This window comes from Anarrhichthys ocellatus, unplaced genomic scaffold, assembly GCF_004355925.1.
Source record: "Anarrhichthys ocellatus isolate YVR2014 unplaced genomic scaffold, GSC_Weel_1.0 scaffold25, whole genome shotgun sequence".
NCBI lineage: Eukaryota > Metazoa > Chordata > Actinopteri > Perciformes > Anarhichadidae > Anarrhichthys > Anarrhichthys ocellatus.
Window position 1 is genome coordinate 5,852,218 of NW_022280055.1, and position 15,856 is coordinate 5,868,073.

The 15,856-nt window shown below is 41.7% G+C and overlaps 1 protein-coding gene across 2 annotated transcripts in view; it reads left to right on the top strand.

Moving 5' to 3' along the window:
- Positions 1-12,100, top strand: part of LOC116391156 (heparan sulfate glucosamine 3-O-sulfotransferase 5) — a 71,866-nt gene extending 59,766 nt beyond the window's left edge. For both annotated transcript variants that reach the window (XM_031861449.1, XM_031861450.1), the window contains 2 exons: positions 9,167-9,308; positions 10,187-12,100. In XM_031861449.1, coding sequence (XP_031717309.1) covers positions 9,202-9,308; positions 10,187-11,117 — 1,038 coding nt within the window. In that variant the 5' untranslated portion in view covers positions 9,167-9,201 and the 3' untranslated portion in view covers positions 11,118-12,100. The remainder of the gene's footprint in view (positions 1-9,166; positions 9,309-10,186) is intronic.
- Positions 12,101-15,856: the final 3,756 nt, after the last annotated feature.

Genomic DNA, 15,856 nt, shown 5'->3' on the forward strand with positions numbered 1-15,856 from the left:
ATGCTGTGACAGTATGCATCATGCTGTGAAGGGTTGGTATTCACACGAAGGACATTAAGAGGCAGTTTACTGAACTTAAAAGTACAGCACAGCATTTTGGCGGAGAGCTTTGCAATGATGGTCTGGTATTGGAACTCAGACTGGTGAGTGTGTGTTCTCAAAGTCAGATTATATTATTTGTATACAAGTATTTGGGCAGATATATAGGAGATGTACATTTCTAAAATGCATACATGTGCCTGTGTGTATTCCTCACAGTGTTGGGGGTAATATATATATACGTATATTTCCATTAAAGCTGTAAGTAATATGACACGTTACTAATAAGATTTCGGCAATATTGTTACATTCACTTTGTCAAGTAAGCACCTGAAATTAAGTGTTTATTGTTTTGATTTTTGATTTTTTTTTCCATTCATCTACACCGTGCCACTTCCGCTGCTGCACCATGAATGAATGGGCCTGGAACCGGGCTCCATCTGGCAGTATCTCCTGGACCAGGGGATGATATTCACTGTAGTTCTGGCTCCGACGGTCATGCCATGCTACTCCCTGCTCTAGCGGTGACAAGCTCATCCGTACAAAGTATGCGGACAAGCGTCCTCCCATTTGGGTGTCATGGTGAAAAGGCAGCGTCAAACTAGATGCGATAGGATCAGACCAGCCACGACGTCACATCAGGCCAGCTGCGTACCTACCCCACTGCTTCCGGCGCCCTTGCTCGGACAGAAGTGCCTTGAACTTGCATTCTTTCTAACGACCATCAGGAGCCGACTCCACTGACTGTATAGAAGTCTATGAGAATATTACACTACTTTTCACATGATTTTTTACCTCAGTAAACTTTATAAACATGAGTTTATGGCCTCAATATCTAGTTTCAAGTCTTCTTCAATTCAGCATGATGTTCATTTAGTAGATTATGGTCCATTTAGTGTGAAATAGACCATTAAGCAGGGGATGTAGGGCGGGGCTACCGTGTGATTGGCCACTACCAGGGCGCCAATCCTCCGCAGTCTAAATATGGTCACTTTCGTTCACTGGTTGCAAAAATCCAAGATGGCGGCGGCCAAAAGGGCTGAACTCAAGGCTTCAAAAGTGCAGTCTACAAACCAATGAGGGAATTCACAAAACTATGTCCTCTACTTATGTACAGTCTATGAGTGATATGTTGTCTTAGAAGCGCTCCCCAGTGCCTACCAGCGCTTATATACCAGAGAAAAACACTACACGAACACATATCAACCACTGAATTAATGAACTGCAAACAACTTCAGCATATGTGCTTTGATTTGCACTATCAAACACATCACCCTCTTCCATTTAGTAATCCCTATTTGTACTTCAGTGGCTAGTTTGTTGAAAGTAGCGCAAAAGTAACCAGTAACGCATTACTCAGCACAAATACTGTAATACTGTAAACTGTAACTCAAATGAAAGTAACTAGTAATATGTGTTAGCCAGCACTGTTTCTTACCTACAGTAGATGCTTCATGTAAACAACACTTTGGCCAGACTGGAGTTGGAGACAAAGGGATCTGCCGCGACGGATGATAAATAATGTAGGTGTAATATCACAAAATGGACGCCTGATTTAGAGGAGTGGAGGGGAGGTCAGCGGAGGGCGCAGCTCTAAGCTGAACAGCAGAACCATTCCCCTTGTGCATAGGCAAAGATCAATAACAATAATAAAGCACATAGTGGTGAATTATTCATCAACCCCTCTCTCCGTCTTCTCCCTCCACAGCGTCTCCAGCTGACTCGACTCCAGCAGTATGTATGAGCCGCAGAGCACTGCAGCTGCTCTCTGTCTCCATCACACTTTGGAGAGCCTATTTCCACTAACAAAGACACAAATGCATATACTTAACTTTGTTTTTGGTTTTATTCTCACATGTAAATCAACTTCATCTTTGATCGCAGTCAGTCTTTGGAGTGTGCACGACTGTCAGAGGATCAGACTTGTAAAGGCCGTGTGATGTAGTCTGTGGTGACTGCCAGTCTATAGCCAAAATATTGGAGAGTTATTGCATTTTGCGTCTTGGCTCATATTCGTCATTTTATGTCTGTTGATCATGATGACATCAAGACCAACCTTCCTGTTGAAGAGATTCGGGAAAAAGCGAACTCCACCAAGGACGACGTCATTCATGGCGAGCAGTGTGAGCCGACTGTAGCTTCAGCTTAACAGAAAGGATCTCAAACACTTGTCTCTGACTGAGAGAAAACACCGGAATAGATAAACATATTTTTTGTACTGTGGAGCTGATTAGAAAGTTTGTGACCCTGCCGGTGGGCGGGGCTAGGTTTTGGCTTCACTGTTTTCAACATGGCAGCCGGTTCACAGACATTCTCTCGGTGGACTCGCGCAAATGCCAGCAGGAGCTAAAAATGCACCAAAGGAACCTGATGTTTTCACAGAGTACCTGTCTCATGTACTACTGTCAGGATGTAGTGACGGATTGAGCAAATATGACAAAAAGTTATTTTACCAGCTGCAGCTTTAAACTAAATCTACTAAATAATTAGTAATTCGTTACATTTTGTAACTTGGCGAAATAGTCTCCATGAATTAGAGTGATGCAAAGCAGTTTCACTACAAAACACAATACTGCAGTTGTCCTTTAATAGCAATATCTGGTAAACATGAATACAAGAATACAATGGGTCAATATTGGAAATGTTTTCACGGCTTGGACAACAGTTTATATGCAGAGTACATGTGATACTTGAGACTTTTCCCAACAACAGTCTTTTCAGTAACACAATGAACTAGCAGATTAGGAGGGAATCTAATGAGAGCTCAGCTGCGGATGCCTATTTTTACCAACGCCCTCGTGCACTCCTCTGAAAACGTAAAAACAGAGCACTGCAGATTATTAGCACAGCACAGCAAGTGTCTTGATAACTACACACTTTAGTTTTTTTGCAGTGTCACCGCAAATAACCACTTTTTGGTTTTTTTCAAGCTCATATACCCCATGTTCCAGTATTTGGAAACTAATTATAGTTGTTATCAGGCCTGTAAACAGCATCGCTTTTCAGTGTTTTTAATTACACACAAAAAAAGCACGTCAGCACTTTCCTAATCGCTTCGTGTTGTTTTTTTTATCAAAGTGTTTCTGCTGCGCTCCTTCTCAGCCCATTAGCTCGGAGGGCTGTGAGCTCTCTTATGATTGATGAAGACACATGTCGGTCAGAACTCTGTGGTGGGGGGGAATGGCAAATGACCTGCTTTTCATTTCAGCCCAGTTTGTTTGCGTGTATTGAAGGCAGAGGGACGGTGGATGGGTGATCTGAGACACGTAGAGGTGGGGAGTTGAGATGAGAGGTGAGATCAAATCTACAAAGGATGGGGCTCTCCGTCGTGGACGAGAATATCAGAGTCTTTGGGATGAATTTCTGACGTATGAGTGGCAGACAGAGCGTCTGGTGTCATGGCGACCAGTCATATAGACAGAAAATATGGAGGCCAGTTCGGTCAAGCTGTGACAGCAGCGTACGTGCCCCATTGGCTGTGGTTACGCTCGTCTTTTCAACGTGACTTTTGGGATCAGATGCGCATGATCGGAACTCAGCTGTGTAAAATGGTGGATAAGCACATTTCATTTCCTGTAAATTCTTCAGAGTAAAAGTCCAAGTTATTTTTGCAGCTTATTCTTTCTCCCTGCAGCATTAGTAGACTGAACTTAATTAATAGAATAGCCGCTAACAAAGCTCTGCTAATTCGGTGAGAAACACATTTGCCCATAAATTCTTCACAATAAAAGTCCTGCGTTAATTTGTTATTTAAAAGCTTTTATTTTGATGCGGAAAAATCAGGAAATGTTGGTTTTTCGTCAACAGGACTCAGACAGCGGGTCTCAGCTGTGCTCCAGCCAGACCAATTGTGTCCACAGGCTGTCCACACCTCACTGAGGTCCGAACTCAATGCAAGCCAGGCCACCTTGGCATTCTCCTAAAATAAGATTTAAAAATAACAGTATATTTCCTTGGTTACAGAATTGCAATATATCCCAATATATTGAATTGTAACCCCTGTATCATGATGAGCATCGTATCGCCAGATGTTTGCCAAAACACAGCCCTGTGTACGATACAATACCAAAAAATATGATACTTTATTGTCAGTTTGCACTGAAATTAATTGAGCGTCCTTTGGCAGTTCCCTTCAAGAAATGTACATAAGTTGAACATGAAAAATAAATACAGTCATTACAGTTAAACATATCACATTATTTCCTCTGGATTCAGATCTAATTTAGATTTACAGGATAGACTGGTTCTTCAGCTTGTTGTGTTAAAATGGTGAGGCTCTAAATCGCCTATTTGAGGGCAGAAGTTTGAATTCTCTGTTTAAAGCATGCAAGGAGTCCGAATGGATACTGTTAGTAAGAGCATGCTCTTTTTGGGAGTCGCTTGAGAGGAGCGTGCCACAGGTGGGCCTGTAATCTTTGTACAAATTTGGATTTGATTATGTAGTTTAGTTTTAAGTTCCACAGATGGGCTGCTGAGCCAGGCGTTACTGCAGCACAGCATGACACTCTGAATCGGAAATATAATCTGGCTCCAAATGATCTTCAGTCTACAAAGAAAGTAAACGTGATGCTGTATCTTCTTATGCGCAAGATGTGTTGGCAACAGCTTGCCATATTTGCATAAAATTTCATAGCCTCTAGAGGATTATTCCTATTGATTTTGTTGATCTCCCTGCTTTTTTGTCTTGTACTACCATCACATGAATTTGTGTGCGTGGCAAGGTATCTTGAAAAATAATAATCATCTTTCCATAAATGTGTGACGATGAGCCCGTATGTTTTTGGCCAAGAATTTCAACTTTAACTTTACAAAAGAAAAAGAAAACTTTAAAGATTGCCAGAAAAAAAGAGGACATTCATGGTCCATTTATACTTTCCATTCTTTATTGGGGTAACAATCACAGGTTAAAGTGGGCCTGTGCAACTTTTGAGGAACAGTTACAGGACAATAGTGAATGGTAAAATATACTGTTATAGTGGTAAAACAGTAGCATTAAAGTTACTACAATGAACTTTGAACTGGTTATCAACAGTCTCAATGTAATACGGATGCCTATAAACGACCTACAGAAGTAAACAAGAGCATCGGCGAGAAGATTAGCTGTTTCTATATAGTTATTCTTAATACTTGTCATCTCGTGCCAAAGTCTGAATTAATGTTTTGTTAGTTCTCGCCACAAGACGACACGCAAATAACTTTTAAAATGCTTGTTTTCTCAATGGAGCTCGGATCGATCGGTGCTAGTCTATGTAACATTGTAGCAGCTCCATCAACACTCAAAAAAAGGTCATATATGTGTAGATACGGCAGCGTTGTTATTGTTTGTACCATATGGTTTATACACATACATTTACACACAGGTATCGTAGAGCTCTGGGTGCCCACATATCTTTTTCCTCCATAGTTTCTGATTCAACAACGGCAGAACGTCCGTGATGACAGAAGGAGAATCTCAAAGCTGATGGGGTTTCGCGACACATTGTTACGCGAATTCCTCGTGCAAGTTGGAATTTTTCAATGACGTAAATTTTGCGTATTCATGTCGGCGCGATTTTGCGTTTGCTCGCGTCCATTTGCGTCTTTGCATTGACCTTGTATGTAATCTAGTGGGGCGAACACAGCATTAGACCGTGCTGCGGTAAAATAAGAGGTTTTATTTAAGGACTCTGGTGCTCGGATACCACTTTTATCCACATGGTCCGCCAAAATCAACACAAAAAGACAGTTCCTCGTAGTAGCTTTAGGTAAGCAATAGTCATAAAGTCAGCAAATTGGCCAAGTAATGTCAGTTATAGAGCAATGTCTATGTACAGTTTGCTAACAACAGATGCAAATATTAGGTCATACCAGACCAAGTAAGACTGTAGCAGCAAAGCCCCTGAATGTTGTTTGTTTTTTGCAACACTTTTGTATTCAGGGTAGACTAAACAGCCTTTTCTTAGCTTTGGAGTATACTTACTAGTCCGTTTCTTTTTGGCATATAGACTGTGCAGCTGAACGCAGCTTATTGCACCTGTGAAACTGTACACTTGGTTCTGTAGTAGCTCTCTTGCAAATCCCCCGCCCTCATGCCAGCTCCCTCTGTATTTGGACCAGGCAAACAAACTTTTCAAGTGCTATTTGATTTCTCTGATCACACACCCTGTGCCCATGTACTGCATGAAGAACCCCCCCCCCCAGATCGTTACTGACAGCGCACTTCGATCTAAAGCACCCTCAGACAAATGTTGCGTCCCTTGCTGAGGATGTCACTGCATCACGCCGGGCATTTCACCATTTTGTCTTCTTTCCCCCAGCTGCCACCCTGTGATTTTTCGATCAAAACATAACTCTGTCTTGAAGCCCGACAAGGAGAAATCAGCCGAGTGTTTTTTAGGTCACGCTGTATGAGAATCTGCTTTACATAGACAACATAAACAACTCCCACGCTTTCTTTTCAGGGGTGATCTTATCTGTCAGGAGCAGAGGTGTCATTTCAGAGACAATTTTACCAGCACTGTAGATTAGAAATGACGCTGCTATTTTAGAATTGACATCAACATTCACGAGGGAAAGTGAAATTCTCTCTAAAGCACTTGACTCTAACTGTATAATGCAGCTAGATTTACACAGCTAGAGCCACTGTACATTCTGTTAGCTCCTTAAACAAAAGGTTTTGTCGCAGTACATAGGTTATAACAATAACTTCTCCATAATTGATAATTCTGTATGGGGCCCCCTCTTGTGCTCACAGCCTGGCACAGCTCGTTGACAGGGCAAACAATTAATTTCGTTTGCTTATAAATAAGTCATGAAGAAGGTGCAGCTAAGGGTACTCACTGTTCATTAGTACAACAGAGTAGTGTCTGGTTAGACCTGAGTCTCTGTACATGCCCGATCGATAGCCTTTCAAAAGAGTTTCTATTTTTCAAAAGAGTTTCGACTGTTTAGTCTTCAAAACAAGAATCTAGCCATGTCTCCATTCAATTCTCAAGCGACTTGAAAACTTTTGAAATTTCGCCAGCTTGTCAGCTACATTGTAGTTTGGTCAGAAGTTGACGCTGTAGCAGACGTTGCGAACTGGAAATAAATAATCTTTGTATTTGATCTTCCTCCATTCATTGAGGCCTGGTAAGCCAGAGCTCGGACAAATCAGCATCCTGTGAGGAGCTACTGGTAGTTACTGGTGTGGCATAGGTGTGCGAGAAGACACCGCGAGGCGATTGTTGTTCTCAACAACAATGGCGGCTCCTAGCGAGGTTAGCGTAGATGCTGCAATAGCATCAGTCATATCAGAACTGTAGAGAATTTTCTTCACTCGATGGAAAAGATGTTTTCGCTCTTCTACGGACTGGCTTCGGCAACAGTTTGATTGACAGATGGTTCATCCAATTAGCTGTCACGTATTTTGTTTTGAAAGTGCCCGCCCTTTTGCAAACAGTTTTATAATGAAGGCTTCTGAAATTGGTTCTGTGTCACAAACCATCTGGTGGGTCAGGTTAAAAACCATCTTAAAGGTAAAAAAATTTGAGGATCACATGTTTAATAGTCTTCCTGTTTCAAAGATTTTCTTGAAAACACACTCTGAAAGAAAGTAGATTACTTTATTATCAGTGTCTTGCCACAAAAAAAAACAGACTTTGTTTCCATTGGAAGCAATTTAATTTATAGCTCCCGCTTGATTTAGAGACACAGGCTGTAATGAAAAACATTTCTTTCCTAAATGGGACTCTACCAACACGAGACTGGCCCCTGGCTAACTGGCTTTATTCTTCCGCTTTGTCAGACGGATGAAATTGCAATTGCTCTGCTGGTCCCCCTTCAGAAGTCACCACGAGGCAATATGAGTGAAATGTTTTTCAGTCACACTGGGGTCAAGAGCTTGCTCTACTTGTTTATGAGATGCTCCAGAGGATCTGCTCTATTGGTAATGGTAGGCAGTAGAGTGCAGTCGGCCCTTTTGTTATAACGCTACCACTTCTGTATGGATCTGTTACTCCATAATGTGATTTAGCCAGTCACACCGTGATAAGCGTGCAGATGCGGAAAGGGCTCAGGTATCGATCTGCGGGGGAAAAAAGAAAAAGAAAGTCTTTTCTTTAATTACACTGAGACAAATATGTCTGTGCTGCATCTTTATGAGAGGGTGTAGTGCCCTCTCTTGGATAAAGAGATGAATTCTTTCATTTTCTTCAAAGCTCAAAAGGGACATTAACATCAACATAATGTCTACATCTGTACTGGTTGTCTGAAAATGTTTAGGGATGAAGATTTGAAAGTACGTCGTCAAGAAGAAAACAAGATTGCATTAAGGTCTAGGATTGGGTCCCATATTAAATAACAGAAGATTTTAAAAAAAGAATGAGTTTAGATACTATAATTTACCATCATACATGTTATTACTGTGGTCTAAGAAAGTGTCAAAAATATAAGTTAACTTAACATGAGCAATTCTCTCCAAAAACTAACGTGCTAAAACTCAAATGTGTCCTGTCATCAAAGATGTTCTGAGTATCCATGTATATTTTCTAACACTAAAATTAAATAAAGCTCATTTGGGTATAAAAAAATGACAAAATCAATCGTCTGTGGAGCAGCTCCACACTTTATACTTGATGTCATCACAAAGTTGACACCTACAGTATACTTGTATAGTAAGTATCAATAATATGGATTGGACTTCCCGAGGCCATTGAAATAACTTATTGGAATTCTTAACTTAGGTGGTGTTCCCCTTTAAAAAGCATTCTTGTATGTTTTCTGTATTGAGATTGTGAGTGTCTCATTTGGAATCGACTTTCTTTACTTCAAAAATACCATTCTTGGTTTGAACTACAGAGCCTTTGTCTTGTGTCATAAATATATGCAAAACTTACCACTTTCAAATGTGACAGGTTGATGCCTTTATTCGCCCTCACACAGCACACCTGTACATTGGATCAGATCTGATTCTTGACTGATAAACTAATGAGTGCAACAAAGTGGTGGATGGTGAATGAGCATTTTCTCTAATAGCACTGCAGCACTTTTCAGGCGAGCGTGAGTGTGGCTTAATCACTTGTAAGACTTGATTGAGTGTGTGTTAATAAACATTAGGCTGTCTCTCTTCCCCTGGTGATTAGTGGTTTATGTACTCTGCTCTCTGCAGGCTGAAGACGCAGTCCTGAAGATTGATGGAGGGCCATGCTATTCAAACAGCAGGCATTGCTGAGACAGAAGCTCTTCGTTCTGGGCAGCCTCGCTATCGGAAGTGTCCTCTATCTCGTGGCCAGGGTTGGGACCTTGGATAGGTAAGTCATCACTGTCACAACACAATTCACTGATTACTAGAACAGAGTTTCGTGAATTGGGGATTCAATACAGGCAATCCTCCACTTCATTGAGTTGTTTAAATGTGCTCCTTCTCACGAGAAGTTCAGATCCAGACAACTTTATCGATCCAATGAAGAGCAATTCATTTGCAGCTTATTAAGTCTGAACCAGGTGACAACCTCCCAGTCTGAAAAGTGAAGCCAATGCAGAAGTGCCTTAAACTTGCATTCTTTCTAATGGCCATCAAGGGACGACTCCTCTGGTTGTATAGAAGTCTATGAGAAAGTGACTCTACTTCTTTCTTGATTTATTACCTCAGTAAACATTGTAAACATGAGTTTATGGTCTCAATCTCTAGTTTCAAGTCTTCTTCAATACAGCATGATGTTCATTTAGTAAATTATGGTCCATTTAGAGTAAAATAGGCCATAAAGCAGAGTATGATTTAGGGGCGTGGCTACCTTATGATTGACAGGTCCTTGTCCGGTCTGGGAGTTGTCCATGATTTTGTCTCAGAACTTTCAGTTGATGAAGTTAACTGTAACATTTTAGTCACCTGCAAATGTCTTATTCAGAGTCCGGATGAACTCCACCCTCTTGTGTCGCTTCTGGTTGACAAAAAAAACAAGATTTTCAAGCTTTCAAGCTTCAATAAAAGACAAACTATTTTCTTCAGGAGATGGAGATTTCTTTTGCAGAGACCCCATATCAGATGAAACAGATGGCATGTATTTTTGTGCAAAATCTTATTGGCATGGACAGTAGTTGCTGAACTTAAGTTAATGATTCTTGAATTGAGTACGTTTTAACAGTGTTGAGACTGAGGATGTCTTTTCTTGGCTTTTGTCTCTTTCAGGCTACAGCCCATTTGCCCCATTGAGAGCCGACTGCCCCCTCCTGAGCCAGAGCAAATCCCTCTCCGTACCCTGCAGTTTAAGCGCGGCCTACTCCATGAACTGCGCAAGGGCAATGCCACCAAAGAGCAAATCCGCCTGCACAACCTGGTCCAGCAGCTGCCACGGGCCATCATCATCGGGGTGCGCAAGGGGGGCACCCGCGCCCTTCTGGAGATGCTCAACCTGCATCCGGCGGTGGTCAAGGCCTCGCAGGAGATCCACTTCTTCGACAATGACCAAAACTACGCCCGGGGCATCGACTGGTACCGGGAGAAAATGCCCTTCTCCTTCCCCCACCAGATCACCATCGAGAAGAGCCCCGCCTACTTCATCACGGAGGAGGTCCCCGAACGCATCTTCAAGATGAACTCCTCCATCAAGCTGCTGATCATCGTCCGCGAGCCCACCACCAGAGCGGTGTCCGACTACACGCAAGTGCTGGAGGGCAAGGAGCGCAAAAACAAGACCTACCATAAGTTCGAGAAGCTGGCCGTGGACTCCGGCACCTGCGAGGTGAACACAAAGTACAAAGCGGTGCGGACCAGCATCTACACCAAACACTTGGAGCGCTGGCTGAAGTACTTCCCCGTGGAGCAGTTCCACATCGTAGACGGGGACCGCCTCATCACGGACCCGCTGCCGGAGCTGCAGCTTGTCGAGCACTTCCTGAACCTGCCCTCGAGAATCAGCCAGTACAACCTGTACTTCAACGCCACCAGGGGATTTTACTGCCTGCGATTTAACATTGTCTTCAACAAGTGCCTGGCGGGCAGCAAGGGCCGCATCCATCCAGAGGTGGACCCGTTGGTGGCGACTAAACTGCAGAAGTTCTTTCACCCCTTCAATCAGAAGTTCTACCAGATCACTGGTAGGACGTTCAACTGGCCGTGACGGGCTTTGGACTTCTCGAATGAGATTCTTTTGGTGTTTTTTTGTTTTGTTTTTTTTTTAGAAATGCCAAGCTGTGAGATCTCAAATAAAAATATTAATAGCACTTTGAGTTTAATACAGGAATGACAGTGTGACCAAATATAAAAGGGACTTGATGTGAGTTTGTTTGTACGTTTGTGAAAATAAAACAAAATACTTTGATGGTTTGACTAAAAGATTCAGTTTGCTTGATCTTGCAAATTAATTCACCTGTCTGTCACTGTCATTGTTCCCCATACAGTGAGAAAAAAGCAGTACTGAACGGAAGAGATTATTTTTTTGTTTGCTCTTTAAAATACTATCAAACGCTGACATTCACGCTGTTAAGATAAGCTTTATGTGTGATGCTTTTTCTCCCGATAAAACACCTCAAAAGATGACTAAATGATATTTGATAAACAACCTAATTGTTCATTTGTTCCCCCTCGTGTTGTTTATTTGACCAAATTTGCATGTGCAATCAAGATGCCATTTTTAACAGCCTACACTCTTGTGTTAGTCGTCTTCTGTTGTCTATTCATATTAGTTTTGGCTGCGATTCATTTTCAATTCCTGCTGTGATGAATCCATTAGAAGGTCACCTCTTTTCCTACCCGACACGGCACCCAGTCTGAAGATCAGAACAGGCTAGTTAGAATAGGATCTAGTGTTTCAAGCTTGACTCAAACCTGGAAAGCATTTAAAACTCAAGTTTGGGTTTTTTTTGACATACGTATGTTGGTTCCTCGCCCTTACAGCTCTTTCATTGGTTTGCAAAACTCCTGGCACAAAAGCCATGCTGGGGAAAAAAAAGAGGGTTGTACTCTGATGATTGCCGTCAAACCAATTCTATTATTCTATGCTGATTAGCAAGATTTGTCTGTTTCTGTGCAAATACTCATTCTGTATCATAAGTGTGTTGTTAAAAAAAAAAAAAGGTTAAATTAAAATAACGTGTAAACATTTGTCAGCTGGTTTATTGTTCACTTTGGTTTCACTTTTGCCAGTAAATGGGAATCGATCAACGTTTTGGGAAATAGCTGAGAAGGTTGTGACCACCCTAAAACTGACTTTTTCAGTGTTTGTGCACATAGATTTGGGTATCTGGAGTGCATACCAACCAAAAAACTGTTGAATAAGACAACCCAGTATGTTTGTTTGTGGGCTGCCAAGATCAGAAAACTTTGAGATTTGGCTCCACTTCCTATGGCACATGCAGGAGGGGGCTTAAAGGGACAGGCGCTAAATTGGAGCGTTTCACACAGAGGGTGAAAACAGGAATATTCAGAAAGACAGCATGAGAACAACAATGTGTTTTTGGAACATTAAAGCATGTAAATATGTTTTAGTAGAAACCTCAAATACACGTATCAACCTGAAAATTAGCATGATGTGTCACCTTTAATGCTACCTTCCGTGCTTAACACACACAGACATGAGAGGAAGTCAAGTCAATTTGCCCAATATCACAAATCAAAAATTTGCCTCAAGGGGCTTTGCAACCTGTACAGAATAGGACACACTCTGTCCTTAAACCCTCGCTTCAGAAAAAGAAAAACTTTTAACCTCAGTAAATAGATGAAATAGAATAGATAAAAGAAACACCCAACGGTAATCAAATTACAGTATGAACAATTAGGATGAAAAGATATATATATTGAAAGATTGAAGAACATATATGAAAAAAATGGATCCAGTAGGATGTCAGGCAGCTATCAGGACAAAGATCCAGATCGAACATGTGAAAATGACGCACCAACAGTCAGGAGAGAGCGAGATCTCAGGATGGTTGATGATCCAGATGACCCGGAGTGGTATCAACCTTCACATCTCACTCTGAGAAAGACAGCAAATAAGCATGTTCCTCGAAATGTGAAACTGTTCTTTTCATTTTGGGGCCCTGTGGCGTTTTCTTCTAAACTAACAAAAGTTATATTTAGTCAGGTGTTACTCAACAAACCCCATTGTTTGTATCCTTGAGCTCTAACAAACAAAGCGCCGTGTACATTTCCTTCCTCATAAAACATTTTCAAAGTATGTTCTATCACAACTGCACCAACACAGCGCACTGCGAATTTCAAGCCCCTCTGAAAGACAGGGGCCTCACAATTTGAGGAACTATAGTGTCAAAATCTATTTTTTTAAGCCCTTTATTGGATTACTTGATGTTGTGCTTGTATTGCTCATGATACATTACTGGATGCACAGTAAACCTGAGACACGTAGAATTTCAGTGTAGGGGAAACCAGTTGATTTCTGGGACAAATATCCTCTCGCTTGTGGATTATCATGTAACAGACAGGATGCTGCTGACACCTAGTGTTGCGTAGCAGCAGCAAAATAAAGTGCAGTGGATTCCTGCCTGCTTTCTGTCAGAGCAACTTGGGAAGAAGCAACATTTACTTTCAACATAACCGTGGCAAGCAAATGTTGATACTTTGTATCTAATATTACTGAAATTGATACTCTCTATACAGCCGCTCATATGTTAAATATCTTTATGTGTGGTGAAAAGTGACTCATTGTGTTTATGCAGCAGTATAAAGGCCACAAAGAAAATAACGTAAACTAAGGATAAAGTCACGGTAATGTCGTTGTAATTAGCTAGACGTCAACGTGCTTAGCATAACTGATCATGGGCCAGCCTTTGTGCCCCATGGTATTTATGCAGGCCTATAAAGAATACATGGGAGTGATGGCAAACTTTCGACCCAGAGAGTCAAATTAAATGTTTTTTAAAGCCACAAAGGGAAATGCGTAACTCTGACACGCACAATGCGCACAGGCGTAGTTGACTCAGTGGACTCAGTGTTCACGCCTCTTTCGCTGTATAGGAAACAGTCCTCTTGACCGTCAAATTTTATGTTGCCCTCCTCCCAGGAGGATTCGCTTCTTTTTTTTAAGTCAGCAGTTCAGGTCAACGAGGACATAATTAGTCACGGTATCTGCTGAGCTGGCGTTCCTATTAACTTACAGTGGTGCAGGGCCAGAAGGTGTCACAATGGCCTGGCCTTGCTGTTTTTAACTTTTGGATAGAATTGTTCATACACACTCATAGTCAGCAAACTGTCATTTGTAACCAGAGCAGAATGGCACATCTACAGAAATTGTCATCATGGTGGATACAATATGTCAGTGTATACAGTATGTGTCTGTACATGGGTATCCATACAATATTACCTGTGAAGCACCACTAAGGAGAAGAGAATAGATAATTTAAAAAAAAGGTTGAAATGTTTATGATTTTTAAAAAAGAGTTGGGGACCTGGGGAAATCATGGATGAAATGGTATTCATGATCCGCATAACATTTTAAGAAGTCTCAGTAATGTGCATTACAAACCCTATTTAAAAAAGAGAACTATTTACAGTAAGTGATAGGAACCAGTGGGGTAAGGGCTGAGAGCCACAGACAGAGAGGGAAAGTCACTCAGTGCGCTCCGGCCATAAATATGTGACAGACTTTGAATTCCGTTTTTTAATGTAGATTACAGCATATACATCTTCACTCCATAAGAACTCCAAAAATTCTTTCTGGCGATGGAATAAAAAAACGCTGTGAACAGCTGTATCAGCACTTTGTCCACAATACAAGACAGGCAGCCAGGGAGAGAAATAAATCATTCAACTGTTGCTTTAACTCGCATTCCCATTTAATATTCTCCCTGCCAAATAATCCAGTCATGACATGAAACACTTTTACAGCCTCCTTACCCTGGGAATATTCATTAACATATTACTGATTATTAAGAGTGCATTTAATAATGTTACAGGACGCGTGACAGAAGCAGTCCTGGCCAGTCATAAACCCGGATGACTCACAACCTGCTTCTGAACTATGGACTGTACAGGAGAATGGAGACCGATGTATGTTTCTCACCTCTAAATGATTGAACCACATCCTTCACTGTACGCTGCACTGTTCTAAAGGAACGTGAGGTGTGAATAAAACATGAACACAGCTGCGGTCTTCTATCCTCTAGTTGTCAAACCAGCTGCTGTGATTTGTGTTTCAGAAGCGGCACAGAGCCCCAGCAGAGCAGATGACCAAATACCACAGCGACGACTGCGTCAGGTTCCTCCGGTCCATACGGCCAGACAACAGGTCAAAGTTCAGCAAGCACATGCAGCGCTGTGCGGGCTGCTTGTATGGGGTTGTCACTAGGGCTGTGGGTAATAGTCATTTTCAATATCTATACATATGTTGATTATTTATTCCATGACGTTGATTGTTTGGTCTATATACTACATGGTCACAAAAAAAACCCGCAATGTCTGTGACATGTTCTAGAGATATGAAACTGTAGTAATGTTGCTGGTATGATGTCAATATACTGTCAAAAGGTTATTTTCACTGTCTATATTTGCTCACAACTAGCTGCCGTTCTTCCGTTGATGCTCACTTCAGTTATTCATCCATTTTTTTTATTGTTTCCATCTTGCAGTCAACGTTGGAGAGAGAGGACCGTCCTGTGTTCGACGGCTTGTTCGAGTTCTGCCAACTCTCCGCCCGGTGGCTCGGCTGGTAAGTTCCAAGAAAACTGATGCATCGAAAAAACACAGATGGACGTCATCGCCTGGAAATGATGTAACTAAACGTTGACTACAGATACATCATCCTCTGTATGGTGGGGGCCAGTTCCAGGATGAGAAGCAAAGGACACCCTTCACAGGTCACCAGACCATCACCGGGCTAAAACACACAGAAAGACACAACTATAT